Here is a 26,163-nt window from a genome sequence, read left to right as displayed (position 1 = left end):
AACAAAACTGGACGAGCTGGGAGGAGCAAGTTATGGGTTTGGCAAGTTGCTTTTCTAAGAATTGCCATGCCTCGGCCAAATAAGGAATGACATGTCCAGAATGTCATTTCCTAGGAAGAAAACCCTGTGTGCAGCAGTAGCCATTCTGCACAAACCACTTCTTTTCCTGCGCTCACTTTGCCTCATGGCAGCCCTGGAAGAAAGAGAGAATATACTTCTCTGAGAAAATGTAATGCAGAGGCTAGCAAAAGCACTTCGTTACAGACTCCCTCTTCCCTTTGGCAAGCTCTTCACTTGTTAACCAGTTCCCTCCCTGGGTGAGTGAGTACCTTTTATTTCATTAACTGACTTTGCCTGCTGACTCATGGCAAAGATCAGCTCATTCCCTTCCCTTCCCTCCTGGTGCTTCTTTCCCTACCTCACGTCTTGCTCCACTGTGCACCAGCACAGGGACAACATGCATCATCACAGGCTGCATGAAAATCTCTGCTCCACTGCCTGGAGCTCCTCCTTCCCCTCCATCTTCACTGACTGTGGACTCTGCAGGGCATTTCCCTCACATACTCTCACTCTTACAGCTGCTATTGCACACTGTTTCTGAATCACAGAGGCACTACCAATATCACCAATGGGTTCAGCTTCAGCCAGCAGCAGGGCCATCTTGGAGTCGACTGGAACTGGCTACTACCACCACTGGGGCAGATTCTGGCACCTTCTCACATAAGGCAGCCTTGCAGCCCCCTTGCTACCAAAACCTTTCCGTGTAAACCTAATGCATCATCACCTGTTATACAATTGATTATATAAGGAAGCTGTCTGGGATATACGTGTCATTTTGAAAAAGCTCCTTTGGCTATTTCTTTTGGCTTGTTTCTGGCTGTTCTGGATGGGACTAGGTAAGTAGATAATTTAGAGAAATAAATTTTATTCTAGTAAGACTGACAAACTCAAGTGGTGCATTTCAAATGTTTCTGTGTGGACCTGGGGATTATGTGGCTAGATCCTCTCCCTCCATATCTTTGGCTGGAGCAACAATTGACATTTTTGTATTTTCCTGAAGCAAAGTAGGCTGCAACAATATTGGCCAAATGGCATGCATCCCAAGAAAGAGCTCATCCAGCACGAAACCCTGGAAGCAGCAGCAGTCTCCAGGTTCTTATCTTGCTGTGGAAGCGTTTTCTTCCTTAAAATAAGGAAGAAATTATGAATGAGGAGGTGAAACAGCACCGCTGATCCCACACATCTCTGTCGGGATGTGGCTCAATTCTGCAGGAATGCCCAGCAGAGGGAGCCGCGTCCCTTCATGTCGCTGTCCTTGTGCTCTGATGGCCTGTCGTCTTCACTTAGACGAAAGAGCAGAGGCACAGAACTGCCAAATTCCCATTTGGTGGACACATCTTTTTCCACATTGAATAATTCCTGGTTGTATACTTTGCCACTTTAGCAGCAACAGAGTGGTGAATGCCATTTTAAACCTGTGTAAGGGCAGTGGAGATCAAGCTTCAGCACAGCCAGCAACTGATGTCATAGACAGGTAGAATTATAAAATAGAAAACTCATAAAATTAGGCCTTGCTCTGCTAAATTAATAGCTGGCTTATCACTTCTTCTAAGTCCAACTAATCTGTTTGCAAGTTCCCATGTGAAAACAGTCTTGGGAATGAGAGTTCATTAACACAACAAACTATTCCTAGGTGAAAAATAACTGCACCTGGGTAAACAATGGATTTGTCCCATGAGAACCATTGAAAAATACATACAAAAAATTCAAGAATAGAGAGATTTGGTGGACAAATAAAATACCTTTTACTAACCAATAGAGTAATTGGCAAGAAAGCTATTAACAAATTAAAGTTGCACACAAGGTCTGTAAAAACTATATAAAATGAGTTGTGTGAATAAAGAATGGGCTCTTTCTGCATGAAGAAAATGGAGTCTCAGCTGATTTATTACAACAACTGCCAGTAACACTGCCTGCAACAGAAGAGTTTGTTTCTGGTTTTAATTCCTAGTTTCAGGCATTTTAAGGGTTAAGGCCCAGCAGAGCTTGTCTGTCATGGCTTGACTCACACAAAAAGTTTTACTCAAATGTCACACTGCCCACCGCAGCCAAGGATAGCCATCCACTGCCACACATGCAATAGCTGCAGATTTTCTAGTTTCCCAGAAATGTATCCCTCTGCCTGTGGAATGATGGTGAGTGAAGGTGGACATCCAAAAGGTTTGAGAAAGACAACAGACCATTCCACATGGGGATCTCTAGCAGCATGTCTGTGGGCTGATGCCCAGTGAGGTGTTGTTTGTTCTAAAATGAGCAAAAAGGTGATGTGACTTGCCTGAATTTCAGTAATGACATTAAGCTCTAGTGAGGAACAGCAGTATTTAAGGAGATAACACACACTTCGGTGTTGTCTGTTGCTCAGTAGTGCTGCTCTTTCCCCTGTATCTTGTATTGTGGGGAAGTCTGGGGACAGCTGTGGGTTGGAAGCTGTGTTGGGTCTGGATGAGGTCACATAGGGAATTCAATGCTGTCCAGGGCTTTATTTCAGTGTTAGTCTGTGAGAGCATCCTGCAGCATGTGTGTTCTGGGAAGAAAGGTTCAAATGTACTTGCCAGTGTTAGGATTACAGTTGGACTCAATGGTCTTAAATGCTTTTTCCAACCTAAATGGCTATGATTCTATGATTATTTCCCTTAGGTATTCCTGTCTGTGCTTGGGTGGGTGAGGGGGGAAGGTGCATTCCAAGGAAATATGAAATGTTAAAGGAAACATGTGGGCCTTTGCCATCACTGGCTATTGGCAGCATTGGACCATCTCCTTCAGCCGTCTTCACCAAAAGTCCTTGGAGCAGAGGAGAGACAGCACTATGTTATCTCTCCCAGACAATGGAACTGCAAAGCAGGGACAACAGGTGGGACAGGGCATGCAGGTGGGAGAGAGGGGCAACAGGAACACTTCAAAGGTGTGCAGGAAATTGCAGATCTATTCTCCTGAAGAATGTAAGGACTCAAAACGAAAACGTTGTGATCATACAGAAGATAAAGCTGATATTTCCGTTCTGTATGAGTTCAGCCTCTATTCTGAGGCTTGGGGTTTCATACATCTTTAATGTAACACAGAGAAAAAGCTATTTTAGGACTGCACACTGCTACAGTAAGGATCTTACCTGTGACTTGGCATTGCAGCATAAGCTGAGATAAATACTGCCAACCTATATACACAAAGGTATGCCTGCTTCTTAAAAATATGTGATAAAAAGACAGGTCTTTGCACTTTTTCAGACACAGTGTTGGATTATGGAACAGAATTTGACATACCTCCTGGGCGGCCATGGCTCTGATGACATATTGGTGAGTCACTCCCTGCTGGGTTGCTCTCCTGCAAGCCAGGATCACTAGCACATCTTAGGGGTCCAGTTTTTCCTAGGGGAGTACAGTACCTTTGTAACCTAGGGGCACCCCCTATGTTACCCTATGTGGGGTGGAGATGAAGGGGATTTAGCAAAAAATCAGTGTCATTGCTGTTCTCTGGAAAGAAACCAAAGCACAGGGTGAAAATATCTTTAGCTGATGACACTGTGCTTGTGGAAGAAGACTGCCCTTGAGGCAGTGCTAGGAGTGTCCTATGGAGGACATCCTGACAGGGATACTGCTATCAGTCTTCTTTAATTTTTTCTGTCACACTGCCCAGGGATGTGGTGGCTGCTGCTGGGGGGTGGGTGAGCTGCAAAGGGCTGGTGAGGAGGAAGGGGCCATGTCACTAATTCTGGTGTATCCCATTTTGGGCACTCAGCTAACTGGAAACAAAGCTTTTAGGAGATGAGTGTTAACATGTCAGTTTCTCCCTGGGCCCTGCTCTGTTTCTCCTTTCAGAAGGAAACATAAAATATGACACCAAACCCCATACCAGGGCTCTCAGTCTTCTGGCCATGCCCATGTCACTGCTGGTTTGAGGATGTTCCCTGTCTCTGGCCTCAGTGCCCCACTTGGACTCGGGCATGGGCCATGGCCCCATTTGGAGCCAGCAGGAGAATGCTGGTAACCTCTACTGCCACAGCTGCATTTTCCTTGATCTCCTTTGCCCCTGTGATGCAAGGATCTCATCCTAGGTCTTGCAGGGGATGGCCAGTCGCTTGTGTTCATTCCTCATTTGCATCTTATACCACAGCTGGGGCACACCTCTTTTGTCCTCATGCAGCTTGGTGTGAGCTGACTCTTGCCTGGTATATCTACTAATGTGGGATTTGGCTCATATGAATTTCATTGTCCTTGAACAGGTGAGTTACACATCACCAACCCCTAACTCCCCTGCAGCCTATGAATATGCCTTCGACTACTCAGAACTACACATCCTCTGCCATCCTGAAAGTATTCTGGTATTTGCATCTACCTTATTTCCAGTGCTGTACTCCATACTGTTTGTGGCAGGCCTTGTGGGAAATGCTTTGGTTGTTTGGATTCTGACAGCCTTCATGAAAATCAAGACCATGACTGACGTGTATCTGCTGAATCTGACTGTCTCCGATCTCCTCTTGGTATTCTCCCTGCCCTTCTTGGTTCAGTACTCCATTGTGAGCCAGTGGACTTTTGGAAATGCACTGTGTAAAATCATCAGCTCAGTTTACTTCATTGGTTTCTACAGCAATGTCTTCTTCATAACCATCATGAGCATCGACAGGTACTTGGCCATAGTCCACTCTCTCCATGTTCAAGGGATTCGGACAACTGCCATTGGGTTTATCACCAGTCTGGTTGTTTGGACAGTTGCCATTTTAGCATCAATACCAGACTTACTTTTTTTCCAGGAAGTAAATGACAATAACCAGCTTAAGTGCCTCACTCACTATCCTGATGGCAATAACAGCTGGAAGACTTTCAGTAATTTTGAAGTCAACATCCTGGGGTGGCTAATCCCTGTTATTGTCTTAATTTTTTGCTATCACAGCATCTTGAAAAACCTGCAGAAGTGCCATACCAAGAACAAGTACAAAGCAATAAAACTGGTTTTTATTGTTGTCATTGTGTTCTTTCTCTCCTGGACCCCTGTCAATATTGTGCTGTTTTTGGACTCTTTGAGGAACATGTCCATCATTGATGACTGCCAGACACAGCAAAGGCTAGACCTAGCTGTGGAGCTCACTGAGGCACTCTCCTTTGTCCACTGCTGCCTCAACCCAGTCATCTATGCTTTTGTGGGTGAGAAGTTCAAGAAGCATCTCCGTGATGCTTTCAAAAAATCTGCATGTTTTCTGTTGAACTGCAAAGGCTACAGGGCTTTCAGTGGGCGCAGCCTGGACAAGCACTCCTCTCTGCACACAAAGTCCTCACAGTTGTCTTCTTTTGGCACTTTGTTGTAGAACTGCAAGTCCAAAACTATCATCCTGGACAGGTGACATAAAATTGAGAAATCCTCAACTGGACATCCACAGCCATGGACTGTTTGAGCAATCTTTTAGGACATGAAAAGTGGAAAAAAAAGTGTTTTTGCTTTTATTGTGGTTGCTTTTGGTGTTCTCACTTTTTAGAGGTTTGTTTTCTGTTTGTTCTTTTTTTTTTTTTTAAATCATCCTTCCTTTCCCTAGGCACATCCCACCTTGCTTGCTTTGTGAAATTACCAGCAGATTCCCACACTGCCAGAGCAGCAGAGAGAGGTACCTTAGAAACATATCCTCCCCGCTTCAGACTCAGTACTAAAAGGAACTGTTTATGTTTCCAAACCCTAGACACTTGGCCATTCTTTCCCCCATCTCAGCAGTATGTGTGGGCTTTGTGAGTAGGGATGGAAGTCTCAGCAGGAGTAGGAACCTGCTCTTTGGAGGGAAACGGTGTCCAAGATTAAGGGGTCATGCCAGGGCCTTGCTCCCAGTTGACAGATCTGAACAATGCTTCCAGCCCCAGAAGAGCTTAGTGAATGAGAAATTGGATAAGCAACCAAGAAATAAATGCTGCCCATGTGTTTTGGTAAAATCGGTGTGAATTAATATTTAGGTATTATCCTGACTCCCCATCTGCTACCAGGGCCTGTAGCTTCTTGGCTGGAAGGGTTTGAAGCTGTAGCTTACAAATGATGCTGTGGATGTCAAGGAACAGCCCCTATGGGAATGAACGAGTGATGTAGAAATGGATGGAAAAATTGTTACCAGGAAAAGGGCTGAAGAGCGGAAAAAGTAGTGGGTGTGAGCTGTCACATGTCCCCTTCAGGGGACTTTCTGAACATTTTTGAACTTTTTGAATTGGCAGCTGGTGTGCCACTGTGGTCACTGCTCTTGAGCAGGCAGCTGGGGTTGACATTCCAGTTACTGTTCCAACTTGGAATGACTGATTTTATGTATGTGAATGGCTACCCATTTGTACAGATGTATCTATTTGTGTCTATATATATAGAGGTATGTACATATTCGTGCATATCTATACTTGCCCATGTGTGTTTATATACACAAATACACACATACCCGTATTTATACATACATATACTTTTATATGTACAAATATTGTTAGATAAATGTAATGGTTTTCTGAAGCTTTTTGTTCTCTTTTATTTGTCCCTACAAGATATCGCCATATTTTAAGTTTTATAATAAAGATACTGTGTACAGTATAATTGCACAGTCTTTACACCTGAGGAGCATGTTTCATCATTATTGGTGTCAGCACCTGCATTTTTTTCTGTCCTGGACAGATCTACACAACTGATAGTCCTTCCAGCTGCCTCCAGTTCAGCTGCTGCCTGGCTCCCAGCAGCAGGATCGCTGCCTGCTGCAGCAGTAGTCTCTATCCTTTAGGTGCCTTACTGCCAGCCAGGCTTTTTTTAGATATGCAAATCCTCAGGTTCTCTAGAAGGGGTTTCACAAAAATTCAGGGCAAAGCCAAAGGGTGGTGGGCAAGAGGCTGACATCAACTCTCTCCCCAGCAGATTCACAGCATGAGCCCTCTAAAGCACAATTCACTCAGCTGAAGCACAAAAGATGGGAATGATTTCTGCAGCCTCAACAGCTTCACCCTGCGTCCCTTGTATGAGTGCTTTGGGACAGGCGCTGGAGCCCATTTGCCCAAGCTGGCAAGATGATGGCCTTTCTCTGGTTGCTGAGCACGTCTGTTAGGGGATATCTCCCTCTGCTCAGAGGTTTCATTGATTACTGTTGTGTAGCTGTTGGAGTGAGGCTGTGACCCAGGGCTTCCCCACAAGGGCTGTAACACAGTGGCATGAGGGTAGCTTAAACATACAGAGCCTTCTTTGCAAAGTCTTTCACTTCTTGAGCTCTCACTGGGGGACATCCTGCCCTGCTGTTTTTACCTCAACACTGCTCACAAAGCCCTTCTAACAAGGAAGCAGGAGATGCTTTCTGTAGCTTAAAGGGTTTTTTTGCCAGAGGCAGCTGGCTTCTGTTTTATCAGCAACAGCAGGAGCTCTGAGTTGGACCTGACCTCAACTTCTTAATGCCCAACTGCTTTAAGCTGGTATTGCTGCCTTCCTGTGCAAAGGGAGAAGGTGAGACCCACATCCAGGGAGTGCTTGGCTGGCAAGAGCTACCCTGTGTTGCTCTGGGCAGCAGGAAGCATCCCTGTAGGTCACAGAGCTCCTCTGCTTTCTGAAGGGACAAGCCCGGAGCAGTCTGCTGCCCTTCCAGTGCCTGTGAGGGCATTGAGAGCAGAAGACATCTTCCTGTATCTATGCAAGCTGACAGACAGCGTGCAGAAAATGCCAAATTTTAGGGTTTTCCCAAGAGCAGGGAGCACAAGAAGCTGAGGCTAAAACATCCTGCAAAACCCCAGTGCCTGTTTACTGACTTGGATAAAAGGTACCCACCACAGGTGTTGTATTGCTCCTGCTTATATCTGCGGCTTACCTTCATATCCTGATTTTGCTTTTTCTTTTTGCTGAGATGATGTAGGTTGTGTGCCACTCTTCTCTTAGCTGAAGGATGCTCCTGCACAGAAATGGGCCTACATAAGCATGCATGAAACTCCTCAAGCCCAACTCCCCAAGTTAATTGTATCATATCCAGGAGAATCCTGTTTTATTTTCAGCCTGTTGAAAACACTTATTATATATACATACATATGTATACAAGTTATGAAGCAGCATGGAAATTATTGACTGTTCAGAAGAGGATCCAGAAAGGTGCCTTATGACAGAAAAAAAACCCCATGACTTTAGGTATTCTGTCCAGATGTAAAAATAGTTTGGTAAATTGAAAGGTGATTATAACTTTAGTCTGAATACGTTGGGTTTAACTGTTATGTGTGGGCTGATATTCATATTTGGTTAATATACCTTAAATGTTAATGTCCCTTAAAGGCAGCAAGTAATACTGGGCAAAGCAAAGCTGCTACTGTAGTGCGTCAGTTCTGACGCATGACTTCTGAGCAGTGTGCTTCTGCTCTAGGTAAATCTGTGTTTCTGCTGACTTTGCTGAAATGCCAAAATGTACAGAGACAGGTCACAGAAATCCCCATGTCAGAATAGCACTGATTTGGGTTCCTACAGCCTCTGCTGACATGTGCCTCATTCTGATCCCATACAGGTCTCTGGGCCACCAGGTGTCCCTGCAGATCTGCTGTGCTTTCCAGCAGTCAGTGCAGCAAGTGTAATGCAATGCTGGCATCAGCATCTGGGTCAGACTTAACCATGCTGAATGAGCTCTATGCAAGAGAAAAGTACCGCCAAGAAAACAACAGTGTCTGCTCTGTCACCCCAGCAAATGATTTTTTCCTCACCATGCTCCAATATCCAGGCAGATTTCCCACTAACATTAATGAATGTGTGACGTGGATGCAAGTCTGCATTGCCAAGACCTTTCTTCACCTGGCACCCTTGGAGGATGTGCAGTCTCTGTGATCCTCCACATGCCCGAGTTCAGAGAAGGTGTGAGTGTGTGTGCAGAATGTGAGGATGGAAAGAAAGAAGGACACAGCCCTGGCCAGACACAGATGGCCAGGACATTGCAAAAATATTGATTGCCCTTGGTGTTTGAGTCAGCACCAACCTTGACTGCAGCACTCAGCAAGGTGAAGAGACGTGTGTAGCAAGAAAGGTTTGCAAACTAGCTGCCTTTCTTATACAAAAAGGAATAGAGGAAATGGGTCTTGTTCCCTAATGCTCAGGTATCTAACTGGGCTGAGAGCAAAGGGCAGTGCTGGGTGGTTTCCTTGGGTCTTTTGTCTATTCTCACTGCAAGGCAGGCAGCATTTCCACTCTCCTCATGTCTGCACCTGTCTCTGTACCTGTGCACATCTTGCACCACCATCCCTGTACATCTAGGTGTCCCCAGCGCTACACTGCCCTGACGTGTGCTCAGCAGCAGCCCTGCAGAGAGAGGAGTGGTGCTGTTGCAAATGTACCCAACGGCTTCAGCTCTCACAAGCAGCACAAGGACGGAAGGAGGGAGGCAAGGCATTTCTTTATTCAGCATTTTGAATCACAGCTTGCTGGAGTGTCACTCTACAGCCATTCCTTCTGGCTGGATGAGCCTGGGAGGGAAGGGATGTGATTGCCCAGCCAAAGGCTTCTTCCCACCTTTCTTGGGTCTTGCTGTTATTGTTGGAGCTGATCTCACAAGCAGGGCAGCCTGACGATGCACTCTGAGTGATCAGTGTAACTCAGGTACACCCTGAAACAGGCAGGTCCGAGCAACTCGCAGGCTCATCACCTCCCAGGGAAGGAGGACACCTCTGCAGAAGACCTGTTTGAGCCTCTGCCACCTCTCCAGGGCAGGACAGCAGCATATCTGTGTGACAGCTGGAGCTCAGGAACACAATGGGGTCACCAAGGCGTGTGTGAGCCTAAATACTGAACAGTTTCAATTGCCCTTATCCCTTCTGTGACATTTCTAATATGAGAATAAAAGTTTCTCTTAATTTTTGGTATCTGTTCAAGCCATGCTCCTTCTGCTTGTAGAAACTGCAAACCTTCAGCTTTCTGTGGCTCTTCTCTTCAGCAGCCCTCAGGATGAAACATTTTCAGCCCTAGACATAATTTCCCTCTTCCTCACTCTGGATAATTTCTGCATCCCCACCTTTTTAATGCATCTCTCACTGGTGGCAGGAAAAATGTGAAAGCTCAGCTGTCTTCTTACATCTCTGCAGAACAGTTGCATGAAGGGATGAGGCTCTCACTGCTGGGTTTTCTCTCAAAAGTGAGGCACAGAAATTATTTTTTTGTGTGTCTATGTGTGAGCACCTGGTGCTCATATCTGCACCAAAAGCTGATGGGTGGGCTCTGCTGCAGGATAGCATGGAGGAACAGGATGCCAGAGTGGCATGGATGCACCTCCAGAAGCACCTCTACCCAGCTGATAGAAAAGGTGAGAGCTTTGGAGAAATTAAGAAAAAAATATCCAGCAGGGGCCTGTGCAGTCGTAGCTATGGTGTGTGTTGTGCTGCTGAGCAATGCAGGGCAGCTTTGCATCGCAGAGCTCCAGTGGGACTCAGGGGCTCTATCCTGGGAGGTATCCCCAGGCCACTACTGTTCCCCATCGGCCCTGCAGAGGGGACTCCAGGGAAAATCTTGAGAACCAAGAGAGCCTCATTTCATAGAAAATCACAACCATCAGGCTTTCCTCCATGGCAGCAAAAGCAGAGTGTGCTGGGGAGAACAGCATTTTGGTCCTTCATGCCAGACATTTCTTTACTAAGTGCTTTAGTCCACAAAGCTTTGAACTTGCCAGTGAGGCTCTGCAAAACCCTGCCTCCCCGAGCTGACCTGGCAGCCTGGCCACAGAGCAGGACGAGATGCCATTGGTGTTGAAGTACCTCTGGTCTCCCCAGATATTGAGACAGTTTTCAAATTTGGAAGGCCACTCAGAGGGAGATGGAATAAAAAGAACAGGGTATTTTCCCCTCTTTACCCACAGTGTCCCTGCACATATATCCTTTACTCTTGATTTCTTCCTGTAAAATCATTGTGTGCCTCCCAGTTGGGAAAGCAGCACACTGTACCTAGCCTTTCCCAGGAAAAATCTCTCTGGTTACAAGGGATGCATTGTCTTTTTTTGTTTTAGCTTGGAGAAACAAAAGATGTTTTCCTCCATTGTGTATGGACCAGAATGGAAGTCTTTTCAGCAGCTTCCTCAGAATTTTTTATTCCTGAGCTGTCCTCAATACCAGACTGTGAACAGAGGCTGAATATGGAAAGCAGAGATATGGTTGATGTGGCAGTTGTCTTTCAGGTGGTATTGGTTTTGCAGTCACAGTGTCTGTGTTGCACTATGAGTGCACACCATGATAATGAGTAGCACTCTTATCTAGGTTTATCACTCACAGCAGAATACAGCAGAAAGCCTTTTCTGTCTCCTGGGGACATCTGCTGAGGATCTCCCTGAGTCAACTTCACTTGGTTTCTCTTTAATTGAAGTCTCCAGATAAAACCTGTGTGAGTAAAATTTGGCAAACCTCATTTCTTTTTGTGGGTAATAGCTGCCCTGTGCTTGGTTCCAGTTAAATTCTGGGCAGCACGGGAGGAAGAGATTGATGACCACCGTCAGGAAAACCCTGTTGCTAGGAGGCTCTTTCTACCTGGAAGCAAGCAATGCCTGGAGAAGCCTCTCCTGCTGTTATGTATGGCAAGTCCTGACCCCCCTTCTTGAGGATTTTGCCTGCAAAGATCTGCACCAGAAGTACTGTGCTGAATATTGGTGACCCAGGAGCAGGTGCCCACCAGGGTGAGAGTGGACATGTCTGTCTGGGATCTGCCCACATTTTACAGGTCAGCAGCAAACCAGCTTGGCATGAGCAGGTCCCCACTGGGGAAGCTCTTACTGGTCTATCTGTGCCTTCTTTACAAGGCTCAGGGAGGTGGAGGATGGAGGAACACAGCCCTTCATCAACCCCTGAGGTCATCGGAGAAAAATTTAGATTTCGGTGTCTTCTAAATAACAGCAATCTACAGGCAGGGCAGTGCTGCTCTAATAGTATCCGACTATCACTGGCATTGAGGAAGCTTTCATTCAAGTTTCTGAATCTCACACAATGAGAATATTTCCTTAGTACCATCCACCAGAAATTATCTTTCTGAGAGTTAAAAGTTCATCATTTTGGCAGTCATAGATCCTACTTTCAGGGTTCGGGGAGAAACCAGCCTTTTGATGTTGTCCTGAAAATAGTGCAGAGTTTAAAGGGCAGGAAATGACAAAGGGCCAGAGCAGTGGATTTTCAAAACTCACCTTTTTCTCTGACAAGTGCCAGCAGACCCACCTTACCCATTCTTTAAAAACAGATGTACTGCCCCTGCCTCAAATGTCAAGGGAGATTAAAATGCCTTCTCCCCAAAGGCAGAGTTGTGCTGTCTTCAGCCAGGCTGACCTAGGTGGGATTTTGGGGGTGAAGAGTATCTTCCAGGTTGCCTGAACTGTTGCTTCTGTTTGCCAGGCAAACATCTTCGTATAAATTCAATTCTGATATTTCTGCCAATTACATTTTGTATTTTTTACTGTGTTATGCTCTATCTAGCAAATGTTACATCCCCAACAGCTACACAGCAGTGTAATTAAGGTCGAACCATGGGCTTCCAACATCAATCAGATTACACAAGTGATGTCAACCAGGTGGGCCAGGACAAGAACCTGTGGAAATAATCAGGGAACTGACTCCTGGATAGGTGTTAGCAAGGAATAGCAAAGATACACTGCTCCAGATCTACATTTATTTTAATTGACCATCAGTGAGTTGTCTAGAGCTGTGGGGCTCCCCAGTGCCAGCCTGCACCCCACTTTTTACCATCCCATACCTGCAATCCTCTATGCTGCATCCTGCATCCCCACAGCTCAAAGCCCCTGCTACTGTACCAAGCTTGTACTTCTACACACAGTAGTGTGAGTGAAAAATGTCTCATTCTGCATACAACCGGGGAAACTAAGGGGGTGACAGCTTTGACATGCTGTTATGGCACTTCAGGCATTTATGTCTCTGTGCAAATCCTGTCCTCTGTAAGTACTTCTGTCCCTCTGAGTGGCTTCATCCTACTTCACAATTTCACAAGAAGCCAGCAGGACCCAAGCACAGCACATCAATATTTTCTCAGCTCAGCCCCAAAGCTCAGCCCAGGAAGCCAACATGTTCATGCAGGCATGAGCATTAGAGAAGAGGAAACATACATTTAAGTTCTAACAGGCTCAGCTTGAAGAAAACATTGGTTTTCAATGCAGCTATAAAGTAAGGTAAGAGGCAATTATATTTTCCCTATAATTTGACACAGCAAGATGAGACAAAATGGTGTCTCATGAACTTAAGGAAATTCTTCACTGCTTAGTGCTTGGTACCTAAATGATATTTAATTTGAGTAAAGATGATGTGGGTATTGTTTACAAATTGTGAAAGTAAAAAGGGAAGCACTTCTGTTAACGAAGTGAACCAGGGCAGATAAATTTTACTCAGTCACTAATTATTTGCGGCATCTTGTGGTAAGAGGAATATTCACCCTGGATAGAAATCCTCAAGGTTAGTAAATGCTGATATATAACAAATGTGCAGCATTAACCTAGAAGGACAGACCAAGAAGACATAGCCCTTCTACTTCATTAGAAGTTTTTTTGTTTGATGTCTGCAGAGATTCCACAATTCACCAGCCTTGCTTGCTTCTAGTTTTGGTCAGAGATCCAACATCCAAAACATCACTGGCACTGAAAGACAGCTCAAAGCAGAAAATCTGGTAGAGTCAATAGAAGGCATCTGATACAGACAGACCAGCAAGAGAGCAATGGAAATTAAAAACATTTGAAAACCCTTACCTTTATGTATGACATACTTGATTTTTATGTGACTCAGCTTTCCACAGAAAAGATGTTATGTGAAGATGTCTGCTGGTTTGGGTGAGACATCTGGATAATATAGCAGTGGCAACCTGCTAAATACTTGTGTGATATAAACACAGATCCACAACAGTGGTTCCCAAAATCTGGTCTGTGGGGGAAAGCCCTCTATGCCGGCAGTGCAGCCAGAGGCAGGGAACTGGATGGCAGGATGGAAGACAGCAACTGCAATGAATCAAAAGGGTTTGGGCAGTGAAGAAGAAGTCCAAAAGGGAAAAGAAAAGGCTAAAAATTGACAAAATACAATACATAATAAATTGAGAGTAAATCCCATAGAAAACTTGATATTCCCAGGAAGGAGCTGGCAACTCCAGAACTTGAATCTCATCCATACACAACCAAGAAGGTTTAATGTGCTCTGCTCTCTGAAATGATGGAGAAGATGATTTAAAAGATCTCCCACTGCTAGAGAGCCTTCTCTGATTTCTCAGGGATGCTGAGGCAATGTGAAATAATTAATCACAAAAAGAGGGTGGGGGCAGGAAGCAAATAGATGCTACAAAAAAGGGAGTGAGGCAACAGAGCCAACATTAACCATAAACAAGTAGAAACAGTGCTCATAGCTACAAATAAATTTGCTGTCCCTTCAACAGAAAATACAAAAGAAATTTGAATGCTGCTTCAGAAGAGAAGGCCTGGGGAAAAAATACTGAAGAAGTGCAGGTAAGAGAAAACATGGGCAAAATGGTCAGCTATACATTTAAAAAAAAAAAAAGTAGATACAGAGTGCCTGAACAAGCAGAAAGGGCAGATAGGGGAACTAAGAGGCTAGATTAAATACCTGTGACATATATTTTCCAAGAAAAACCTGATTCTGGCAGTCACTATCCAGTCAGCATTGTCAGATGACAACCCCAAACACCCAGTTACCTGGGGGGCAGGTCTTGGGAAGGCACCTACTCCTCAGCTCTGCCACTACTTCCCCAGCAGTTGAGTTAAAGTGCTCCCCAGCCTCTGTGAGGACCAAAATAAATACTGCTCTACAACAATATTCACCATTTACCTAATTTCTTATCCCTGGTTGATCCCTGGGAGCAGGGTACTGCCAGGAAATCATCTCAGGCTGTAGAAGCTCTGCAGAGGTCCCTTGCTTCTGGTCGTAAGATCAAGACCACCCTGAGAGACACAGATGCAAATTTCAGAACCATTTCATTTATTTTTGAACCTCAATTTTAACATGTGGGGGAGACATGGGAGTCTGAGTCACACTGTCAGGTCAGCTTTCATAAATGTATGAAGTAATTTCTGAAACAGCTTCATGTGCTCAAGACACTTGGTCATGGCTTGAAACTTGAACCTATTCCCTGCTCCATTATGGTTGCTGGCACCAAGGCTCATGCATGTCCAACCTGTCAGCCTCAGAGGGGTTTTGTCCTCCCCAGTGCTGAGGGAAGGAGTTGAAACCACTGAAAGTTTCATCTATAAATACACCGACAACCACGGGGGTGAGCTGCTAGGGTTTTGGCAGGGCTTTCCTTGGTCCCTGCAAACCACACACTGCTGTGGTGCAACTGTTGCTTCCAACTGGCTCACAGTGAGTCTTCCTGATGGGGCAACAAAACCAGCAAATGGGGAATGTTGCTGGTGGCAGGATGTGCCCAGGACATCTGGGCTCAGTCCCCTGTGCCTGCTTTGCTGTGGTGGTAGCACAAACAACCTGCACTGGTAACCAGCCTGACCAGTGCACTGAGAGAGCAAGGGCAAGATCTTGATCAAAATTATACCTCTGTTGTTGCTCTGAAAGACAGGTGATGAAGCCCTTGACATTGGCAGAAACATCCAGCAGGAAGTCCATGTTTTTGTGTTTTCGTTATAAACCATGAATACACCTAATTTTGATGTGATGGGCTAATATAAATCTTGTGCTGTGGTTACTTGTTGTTACCTCCAGGTGTGCATAGAGCATCACTGAGAAAGCACTTTCCTAAACTATAATGCCCTATGAAAAGGTGAGAGAGACACTAGGGATTTTGGACTCTACATTCTTTCCTCCTGCCTTCCATGATAAAAATCTGATCTTTTCAAATGTATTTTTTCACCAAAACTCATTGGTTTAAGTTTGTAGATTTACATGCTTCCCATCTTCAGCTAGTGCTGTCTGCTTCTAATTTAGTTTGTGATATTGGTGCAAAAACTGTAGAATTGGATCAGGGAAGTGGCATTTTTAAAAGTATCTTTGACCTAAATACCTTTGCAAAGGGATCCAAGGCCTCTGAAATATTTAATCATATTCTTATCACCAGTGGTTTTATTTGCTTCTATTTCTGAGTCATTTACTTATGACACTTTAAGTGACCTAATTCTTTGAAAGCTTCAGCATCATGTTTGTGCACCTTCAACTTCACCTTGAATTGGAAAATTCAATAACAAAGCATCCTAGAGAACTACTTGCTTTTAAAAACATATCCTCAAATTACTGGGCAAAGCCTTCATAAATTAAATCATCCAAATTGAAAAGCAATTATTAGGTTTACAGGAATCTGACGGGCTACAGAAATAGTCCAGTTGATCTGAGTATAAATGACAGAAGAAAGAAGAAACACCAAAAAAAGGAATTTCCTCACTTTAAACTTGTTGAGAAAGAACTGGAGGGGCAGCGAGCATGTGGCACTACTCCACACTCACTCAGAAGATAAGGAGGAATGAAAAAAGAACTGATTAGGTGGAAAAACACACAGGTTTCAACAGGGTGGCTATTTGATAGCAACATCCCCAAACTGTGCTGCTTTCTTTACACAGCTATCATGATAGCCTCACTGCTAACCCAACACCAGCAGCTGCTTCACGGTTTTCACAGGACCCTGCTTCCTTCCAGGGGTTGCATCCCAGGATTTGAGCTAGCTAGTGCTGGGCAGAGGACAGTTTAGCTTTTCAGTCCTTTATTACCAGAAGACAGTCATGGTTGTTCAGAGAATTGTGCCCCAGCCTGGTCTGCCTCTCTGCCTATCGAAGGCTGTAGGTGTTAACCCAGCACCCTCCTGCTGAGCTTCTCCACTATGTCGAGCTTAATCCATTTCCCAGACCGATACCTCCTCTGTTAAGACCCTCAAACATGCAAAAGTGTCCTTTTTCTGTCTGAAGGCTGTTCCAGTCATTAGCCTCTCACTGCTCAAAATGTTCATCTTATTCCTGTCTTGCATGTTTCTGGTTTGAATTTCCCTGCATCATGGTAACAGATAGTTAATCCCACTCAAATAATTAGCACGATTTTTAACACAAGCAGAAGTGAAATCAGGTGTTACCAGATTATGCCTGCAGCCTCTATAGCAAGCTCTGCAATGGAAAAGTCATCCCCCTTTTGTTCTTTCCCATCTGGAAGCTCTTTTAAAACCTGAGGGTTGCATCAGCTTTTCTTACAGTCAGGTTTCCTTCCAGATATGGCCCCACTGAGACATGATCCCCATGTTGAGACATGACCCATGTTGTTTAACTCCCAAGCATGTCACTTTGGTTACATTTGGCTCCATTAGGGCCAACGTGAATCATCCAGGAAGCCCCAGATTACTCAGACTGTCTGAATGACTCTCCAGTCCTGTAATTCTTTTATCACATGTCCCTGACAGTTCTCATTGCCAATGTGCTTTTAGAGGAATGATGAAAACACCAAAGAGTTTTGGCTTTCAACTTGCCATTTCCACAGACATTTTACAAGCAATATTCCCATTTTAGCAAGGCTTCCTCCATGAATCTCTGACTTACGAGATCTCTTGTCTAACTAGTCCAAATCCCATTGCAATGCTTTGTTGGTCTTGCTTTGGGCTGGAGACATGTGTTAACCAAATAAGCATGCAGTGCAAGTCAGAGCTCCAACTCACACACACAGCCCCCTTTTTCAACCTTGCAATCCCATCAGATGCCTAAACTAAAACTCCTCTTCTGTAAAGCCGCACAGATTTGCCTTAGCTGCACTCTGCCCCTTAACAATTTAAATTCATTTTGCCTGAGTTAAAGGTTAGGTTAGATCACCCCTTTCACCTTGCTTCCCACTTCAAAGGTCTGCATGTAGAGGTGGAATAGGGAGAATATCTCCCCACCTCAGGACTGAAGGAAAGTGAAATTTAAGACTGAAAGTAACTGCATTTGGTGGGATGTGCTTGCTTTTGACCCCGGCTATCTAACATGATCCCAAGTAGCTCCAGAGGCCATTGTCTATGAATGGAACCACCCTGCACTGAAAAATAAACTAAGTGAATTACAGGAACTAGCAGGGCGTAGGACTAGCAACTGGGGCCCATCCCTGGTTAATATATTAACTGTAAGCCTAAGTTTTGGGTGGCGTACCATCTAAACTGTGGGTAGAGGTGTCTGTGACAGTCTAATGATTCTGTGGTAGCTGCTTGGCTAGGCTGGTTAAGTTTTACCCAGAGTGCTATCTCACCCAATTCTGGTTATTTCCTTTAATCTCTTTTGTGTGTTAGAAATGCCACCATAGCTATAACATTTCATTTGGAGGTGCCTGAGCTCATCCCTATGTTCTTGCTGAAAATCACCAGCTGGTAAGAAGCAGGTGGGTGTAGCTGCACATGCAAAAAACAAGAGCATTTATATTTGGATAGGATGATGGCAGCTCAGATCTAAGGGTGAAAAGGGGATATACATACACCTATAGGGTTTCACAGAGGTTCTCACAAAGCCTACAGCTTTCCAGGGCCAGCTGATTCATCAGAACATTCAGTGTGCACTGAAAACATGTTTTGCCAGCATGAGAAAAGCTTGTAAGCATCAGAAATGCTGACTAAGGTTTAAAAATCTTTCTGAGGCTGAAATACCTTTATTAGCGTGTTGTGCAAATCTGAAGTGTGACCCTCTAGCAGAAGTCTGGATTTGGTCATTTTTTGTCACTTCTTTTAATTTGGTGGCAGAAGCGGCATCAGAGAAAGGCAAACTGTTTGTAGATCTCCCTCTTTTTGGCAGTAAAGCTTGTAACATGGCACTTGGCTGAAGTGCCAGGGATGACACCTGGAAAGATCAGATATATAAACAGGATTTGCTCTTGTGTTACCCAGCCCAGTGCCAATGTTGTTTGAAGATTAAAATGCAACTTCTGTTCCTCAGAGGAGTTTGCAGACCTCTCACAATTTCACTTCCCTGTGTATTACAAGGGGTGCACATGGTGGTTGGGAATAGCTTGGTTGAGAAACAGGGGTCTTGGTGTTGCAGACTATGGTCTTTGAGACAGCTATAAACATGATTAAGAGCAGAAGTGTTTGTGAAGAGTAGGGTGTAAAATCGATGGGGAAATCCAGAGAGAGAGAGAAAAGCGGTTGAGCAGTTCCATGAGAAGCAGAAGTGAATCTACTGTTTCTTGTAGTCAGCAAGGGAAAATATCTGGTGGAGAAACCTCAAAGCCTTGCTGTCCTCCTGTGCCCTCTACACTCTTCAGTTCACTCTGTTGCTTAGGTGAACATTTATTGTAAACATAAAAGAGAAAATTGGGTTGAAGCTGATGGTGAGAAACCTGTAGCATGTACTGCAGTGGACTTTGATAGGCAGACAGAGAATATCTGACAGGAAAGGATGCTGGATGGTCAGATTTAAGTTTCTCTCTTAAAGGTGCAATATAATTTCAACACATTATCCCTATCTGGCATGGGCTGGGTTTTGGGAGCCCTTAGAAATTTGCAGCCCACATACTGAGTATCATCAGTTTAAAGTAAGCAAAGTGGTATCAGAGGAGCTAAATATTCAAAAAGTACTCTTTGCATTACCTGTGCAGGATGAGTGTTGGTAGAAGGATATGAGTGACTGCTGATATATGGAATCCAGGAGCTAGAGAGTGAACAAGCCACAGATTGCCAGCAGATTCAAACGTCATGTCATTTTGGAAAGTGCAGTCCTTGCTTGCTCCTGGACATGTCATACAGAATCTTACCCTTCCTGTCGTTGTAGGTGCCATAGACCCCACAAGCACCCATCCAAGGGTAAAGGAAATAATTTTCTACTGTAGCAATAAATGTTTCTCATCAGTGAGCTAGAGAGGATTACTTGACTGAAAAGGTGTTTCAGGAAATATCCCAGCACAAGCGATATTTCTGTTTACTTCACTAAGGCCAGGAGTTTCTCCTGCACATAGGTGTAAATGCTGTCTGGTGAAGAAGATGGACAGCTTTCTCTCCAGGCAATGCCTGTTCAGAAGTCTGTGCAGAAGTCTGCCAGACATGAGGGCTAACCCCTGGTGGGAGGTGCATTTCCTTATATGTGTGATACCCTGTGTCCAACAGAGCACAGTGACTTCTGTGGACATATATGGAAATTCTCCAGACAGACAAGCTGCCTTTCTAGATATTAATTGAGCAAGCAGGTTAAAAACCAGCACAGCTAGAGGTTCTTAGAGAGGAAAGCAATGTGTGTTCCCTCTGTCCAGAGCAGGGATTTCACAAAGCACAGACAGTCAAGGCAAGCACCACTGAACAGCCCTCTCTGGATGACAGCACTTTTAGCAAAGGTGTTGAGGGGATACCAGCAAGCTTTGATCAGTTTTTTCCTCTTTGTCTGATGAGACTTCTGGTTGTCATACCAGGAATGACATGTCTGAAAAAGGAGCTGGCATGGCAGAAAAGGAGCTGGGACACTTTGCAGAAACAGCATGACCTCTGTTTGTCATTGCCACAGAGAAACAAGGATAGGACAGGACTTCTGGAGGTCTCTTGTCCAAACCCATGCACAGGACAAGACCAGGTGAGCTTCAAGTACCTCCAGGGATTAGATGCCACAACCACCCTGGAGCCCTGTCCTGGTGTTTGACAACCATCATGACAAAAATTTGTTTTCAATACATTAAGTAGTTATTTCTCATGGCTACTGCTATATATTCCCCTGAGAAAAGCTGTCTGCTTCATCTTTACACCATCTCCCTAAATGCCTGTCCTGCTGAGGCTGACAAAACCCAGTGTCTTTTCATAGGCCAGGTGTTCCTGCCCTAGCCAGTTGCTTCTGCAGCCCTCAGCTACCACAGCATGAGTGAAGAACCAGCTGTGGAGCAATGAGCCCACAGAGAAAGGCAGAGGCTTTGCCGCTGCACTGATGGGTGCAGTAAAAGCTCAGTGGCAAAGGAGCTGGAAGGGTTGACAGAGTGACACATATTTGGCACAGGAGATTTGGTGTACCCTGGTGCTTTTGCTGCACTCAGTCTCAGAAAGGAAGGAAGATATCAGGATGGGACTGCAGAAGATGATGGGTTACTGAGGTTATGTAAGAGGTCTCCTGCTCATATCTGTGTCACTCAATAGGGCAGATAAAGAGATGGCTACTCTTTATTTAGCTCACCAGTAGAAAGTAAGTATCTTATTTGTAACTACTGTCAGCTTCTTCCCCAGCACCAAATCTTTTCCTGTTTGTATCCCTTTAACTCTGCTGGGCTGTCAGGCAGGGCCTGAACAGACTCCGAATGAGGACTCAGCTCCCAGTTCAACTGGACAGATACAGCAAGAGCCACTCTGCCCATGGGTGTGCCTGCCTGCTGCAAATAGCTTTCCCCATACTGTGCCCATGCCCCAGAGGTACCAGTGCTGAGACAGCTTTTTCTAAACCACTTTTCCTGTGCAAACCACAAAGATGTTTTCGAGAGTCTGCAGGCACTAATCATTAGGGTTTGAACATTCAGATTTAAAAAATATTTTTAAATTGGGAGCCTGCGTTTCCAGCTAGCACAAAAAATTACTGTCTTTAAGATATTGCTACAAAATAATAGGCCAGAACTTCACAGCCTACACCACAAAGGATGCTCTGGCAATGAGGCATTAGGAGAAAATGTCTGTATGGTCACAGTAGCTACCCATGGGGAATATTGTTGTAGATGTAACCATGTAACAGAAAACTGTCTCACATATGAGGAAATCTTTATTTCATGTTGAATTTTGCATGGCTTATTTGAAACAGAAGGTATAAAAACTACTGCTGTTGATGAAATGTGGACCTGCAGGTTGGGATTCCAATCACTTAGCTCTAAGTGTCAGGAGTCGGAGTAGCTCTACACCACCAGCACCTACCACTGAGCAGTGTGTCCATGCTTACCTTATACTTGGGAAAAGAACTTTCATTAGTGTGGTCAGCGTCCGGAAAGCAGTCTGTCTTGTCTTAAAGCAGATTTGGCCTGACCTCCCTTTGATGAGGATGCACTGCTCTTTGTACTTTGTCTGTAATGACTATATCTCCCACTAATAGGAGATATAAATATCTCTATTAGAGACAGCCTATGGTCACTGAACCAAGTCCCTTCTATTCAGGCATTGGGGGAAGAAGTTGGCATAAGAAGGTGATACTATGGCCAAGGGGTAGTTATTAGTCGTAGTTTTGTTATCACTGACCTTTTCTTTCAGTCTCAGCTTTAACAGGCTGGTTTGGCCATGTTATCATCTCCCTGGGCTTCTGCACAGTTTCTCACACTCACTCTCTTTCATCTCCTACTGCAAGACCAAGTAATGGATACATCCAAGCTCTTTACCCAGCCAGGGAGCAGACCAAATACAACAACATCTGCACTCCTATAGGATTTTTGACTCTTTACAAACAGAAATCTTTGCAGAGACACCACATCCCAAAGGAGAGCAAATGAATTGACAGGTACTCTGGGTTTTTGGGTGTGCAGACCAGTGAGCCCAGAGGTCACACACCTGCACTCTATACTCTTTGGATTCAGCCAAGGTGAATTCCTGCCTCCAGCCTCACAGCCAGAGCAGGAGCAGTCACAAGATGCTTTGTTGCCTGAGGAAAATGGTCAATGTATTTTCTCTTCTTTTGATCATAGGATGATTTTTAGAAAAGCCTCATCAAAGATACGCTTGCTGCCAGCAGTGATCCAGCGCAGTCTTGCTCCTCCCTTATCAGCAAGCACAGCACAGGCCTGGCCAAACTGCATATCTTGCCACCCTTCAAGCCCAGGGTTAGCGAGTGGGGGAGATGGGGCTCTTGGGGTGTTGACAGGCACTGAATCTGTTAAACACCTACTTGTGAACTGTCGCTTCCTGCCAGGCACTGCCCACAGACTGGCAGAGCGCCTGCATTGCTCATGGTGCTGCTGTGCAGCATGCACAGCTCAGCCAGATCCCAGCTTGCTGCTGCCCCTGCTGCACTTCAGTAAGTAGGGGCTTATGTGACAGCCCTTGAAATTTTCATTTTTTTCCCCTTACCTTAAGGGGTTATTTTTCAGTGAAGTACATGCAACATGAGAGTCTGGGCTTTTGTCATAAGCACCATCAGCTCCCCAGTAATACTAACCTCATTAAAATAAATAATGACAAAATCCCAAAGCATCCCAAGTGCAGTAACTCAGTATTTTACCACAGCACATATAACTCTAATGTTATTTTCTTTACTCTTTCCATTTTGCCTCTAGCCAGCAAATTCAGCATGACAGAAACATATGCAGAAACCACACCTGAATACGTTTACGATGAACATGCTTTCTCCTGCAATAAAACTGACATCCAAGAGTTTGGGAAAATATTTCTGCCGATATTTTATGTTGTGGTGTTTGCTCTTGGCCTCTCAGGGAATCTAATGGTTGTTTTTGCCATTGTGAAAGGCAACAAAAAAAGCATCACTGACATCTATCTCCTGAACTTGGCTGTATCTGACCTTCTCTTTGTGATCTCCCTCCCATTCTGGGCATCCAACACGGTCCGTGGATGGACCCTTGGGACTATCACATGTAAAGCTGTTTCCTCACTGTATTACATTGGTTTCTTTGGGGGCATGTTCTTTATCACTGTTATCAGCATTGACAGGTACTTGGCTATTGTCCGGGCAACTTATTCTCTGAAATCCAGAACTGTAAGATATGGCTTTTTTGTAACCTGCGGAGTGTGGACAGTAACATTTTTAGTGTCAATGCCACATTTTGTGTTCTCCCAGCTTGAAGAAAATGACTGCATTGCTGTCTTCCCAGAGAAGCTGGAGAACATCTGGCCAGTGTTCTGCAATATGGAGCTGAACACCATTGGCTTTTTCATCCCAGTCTGTATCATATTCTATTGCTATTGTGGGATCATCAAAACCCTCCTGTCCTGCAAAAATCAGAAAAAAGCACGAGCCATAAAATTGATCTTGGTTGTGGTGGTGGTGTTCTTTCTGTTTTGGTCCCCCTACAATGTACTGATTTTTCTAGATACTTTAAATCACTATGAGTTATTCACAGACTGCAACCAAATTAAGTCATTGGACTATGCAATGCACCTGACCGAAACCATTGCATTCAGTCACTGTTGTCTCAATCCTCTTATCTATGCCTTTGCTGGAGAAAAATTCAGGAAATACCTTTATCATGTTTGCTTGAAGTACTGTCCATTCCAGTGTTTCTGTGGGCCCTGCAGTCACTACCAGGTTCCTCATTCAGTTAGTTATGCAGAAAGTGTGGTGAACAGCAACATAACCCTGAACACCAGCGACCAGGATGCTTCTGTCTTGGTCTAAAAGGCTCTGGGAAGGAGAAATGTAGCAACACGTGTCTCCTGCAGGGATAGCAACCATTGAGTTGTTGCATTTACCTGTATGAAGAGCCTTAATGGCTGCACCAAATTACTGACATGCCTCTAGTTAAGCATTAAATATTCTAAAACAGTAAAGATTTTAAAAACAAAATCAGTACAATATATCAGTGTTGGACATGGAATGGAATCAAGAGCAAGGAAGAGGGAAAGTAGAAACAAAAGGAGCGCTCTGTGCCTAGAAAAGGAGGTGGACAAGAATTTAAAGGTCGGGAACATTTTAAGCAGTTCCATCACTGGAACTTGTGCATGTGTCAGTGTATGTGCATGTGATAATGATGTATATAGACCTAAACTCACTTTTATAAGGGAAGAGAAATCTCTTTAATGAGTGATGACTGACTTTTAGGAGTGGGTAATAGTTTTGATAAAGGGATGTATTTTTGATGCTATATATCAATAAGGAAGTGATTTTGTGTTTATTGATTGCAACAAATATTTTTAACAGTGCTTTCATATGAAATAAAATTCCACTGTATGAAAAAAAATGAGTTATTTCTGAATATGTGTTTAGTGTCACCTGCTCACTCTGTGTTTATAGCATGCAATAATCACAGCAAGCATCTCTAATACATCCTTTAGGATTAGAGATATGCCAGTGGGTGTATCTCCTGATTTCCACAGGCTTGACCACAGCCAAATGCCAGAACTCGGGGGAGCCCTTCACTCAGCACATCCCCAAGGGCTCTGGCCAGTGGATATCAGCACCATCTGGGACAATGGGAACTGGAACTACGGGTTTGGATATCCCTGTGCGTGGTCCAAATATAGCACAATTAAGCTGGGCACGGTAAGTCCCTGCCTGTCATCCATACCCTGCTTGCCACATGTTGTAAACACCAACTGTGTCTACACTGTCACAGACAGTGGCTTTGGAACAAGGTAACCACTTGCCCATACTGCTTACCACAACTTTCCTTGGCTTTGGGGCCTCTCCCAGCACAGCTGATTTCCCCAGGGGAATCTGCAGCTGTACCCAGACTTAAAGCATCCCAAAGGACACATTTCCCATGTGCATTCCACAGCCTCCAAATATGCTTTTTACTTGTGCAGGAACAATGCACTGATGACATGAAATGTCCATCAGACAACTGAGTCCTTTACCTGGGCATCCCTGTCATCATCTGTTATAAAAGCAAAGGAGAATTTGTAGGCACTGTGGACTTGACTCAGGTGAGTGGAAATAGGACTGTTGCCAATAATGAAGATGAGATCATCTTACAAGGCAAAATCAAGGACCAAATCTTACAAAACAAGTCCAAGGCAGTGGAACCCTCTTTCTGTACACTGATGGAACTGGTATTATGTCAAATCTGAAGAAACACTCCCACTTTTGAATTAACACAAAAAAGTTGTTTCAGACTGTCGGGGGAGGAGTAGGGCCTTTCCTTATGGACCTTAGTATCACCTTGTTTCCTAGAAAATGTGGCAGAGAGTGTGTCCATGGAGCAATTTTCCAATGCAAATAATTGCACAAATATTCCATTTTTTTTTGCCACTGAACATTCATCACAATTTACAGTAAAAAAAACCCAATCAAACTGTGTTTTCATAAAACTCTTTGTTTTTGGTGGAAATGTAATCTCTGTGATCAGTTTTGTAATTTTCAGCTCTAAGTGGACTTCCAGACTCCAGACTTGCTGTCTAAGATTAAGTGTAGCATGAGTGTCACTTGAAATTAAATTATTTTTCAAAATTCACTCTGTCTAATCAAGTGATACAACACAACTTGTTCTGTCCCTACCTCCAAGAAAGAGGTATTTTAAGAAATTGTATTTTTACAATGTTTTTTAAAGAAATGCCAAGATGTGCAGAAAGAAAGAGGAAGGCTCTGAGACTAAACAAGAAGTTATCTGTGTGAAGTCAGCCTGAAGA

General features: G+C 44.3%; 2 protein-coding genes across 8 annotated transcripts; both read left to right on the top strand.

Moving 5' to 3' along the window:
* Nucleotides 1-22: 22 nt before the first annotated feature.
* Nucleotides 23-6,631, top strand: LOC134054024 (C-C chemokine receptor type 8-like). 5 transcript variants are annotated; one of them, XM_062509455.1, is made up of 4 exons: nucleotides 23-317; nucleotides 579-896; nucleotides 3,282-3,350; nucleotides 4,277-6,631. In XM_062509455.1, exons 3-4 carry the CDS (start codon nucleotides 3,297-3,299, stop codon nucleotides 5,354-5,356), a joined length of 1,134 nt encoding a protein of 377 aa, XP_062365439.1. In that variant the 5' UTR covers nucleotides 23-317; nucleotides 579-896; nucleotides 3,282-3,296; the 3' UTR covers nucleotides 5,357-6,631. The 5 variants fall into 5 exon arrangements, with proteins under 5 accessions (XP_062365439.1, XP_062365430.1, XP_062365448.1 ...); XM_062509446.1 differs by lacking the exon at nucleotides 579-896; XM_062509464.1 differs by lacking the exon at nucleotides 23-317 and having other exon boundaries at nucleotides 330-896.
* On the top strand, nucleotides 3,327-24,779 carry LOC134054051 (CX3C chemokine receptor 1-like). 3 transcript variants are annotated; one of them, XM_062509511.1, is made up of 3 exons: nucleotides 3,327-3,350; nucleotides 14,398-14,467; nucleotides 23,139-24,779. In XM_062509511.1, exon 3 carries the CDS (start codon nucleotides 23,153-23,155, stop codon nucleotides 24,212-24,214), a length of 1,062 nt encoding a protein of 353 aa, XP_062365495.1. In that variant the 5' UTR covers nucleotides 3,327-3,350; nucleotides 14,398-14,467; nucleotides 23,139-23,152; the 3' UTR covers nucleotides 24,215-24,779. The 3 variants fall into 3 exon arrangements, with proteins under 3 accessions (XP_062365495.1, XP_062365486.1, XP_062365478.1); XM_062509502.1 differs by lacking the exon at nucleotides 3,327-3,350 and adding an exon at nucleotides 13,125-13,153; XM_062509494.1 differs by lacking the exons at nucleotides 3,327-3,350; nucleotides 14,398-14,467 and adding an exon at nucleotides 20,344-20,482.
* Nucleotides 24,780-26,163: the final 1,384 nt, after the last annotated feature.

This window comes from Cinclus cinclus, chromosome 1, assembly GCF_963662255.1.
Source record: "Cinclus cinclus chromosome 1, bCinCin1.1, whole genome shotgun sequence".
NCBI classification, from domain to species: domain Eukaryota; kingdom Metazoa; phylum Chordata; class Aves; order Passeriformes; family Cinclidae; genus Cinclus; species Cinclus cinclus.
The sequence above is the reverse complement of the archived record's forward strand: the minus strand, read 5'-3'. Positions and strand labels throughout refer to the sequence as shown.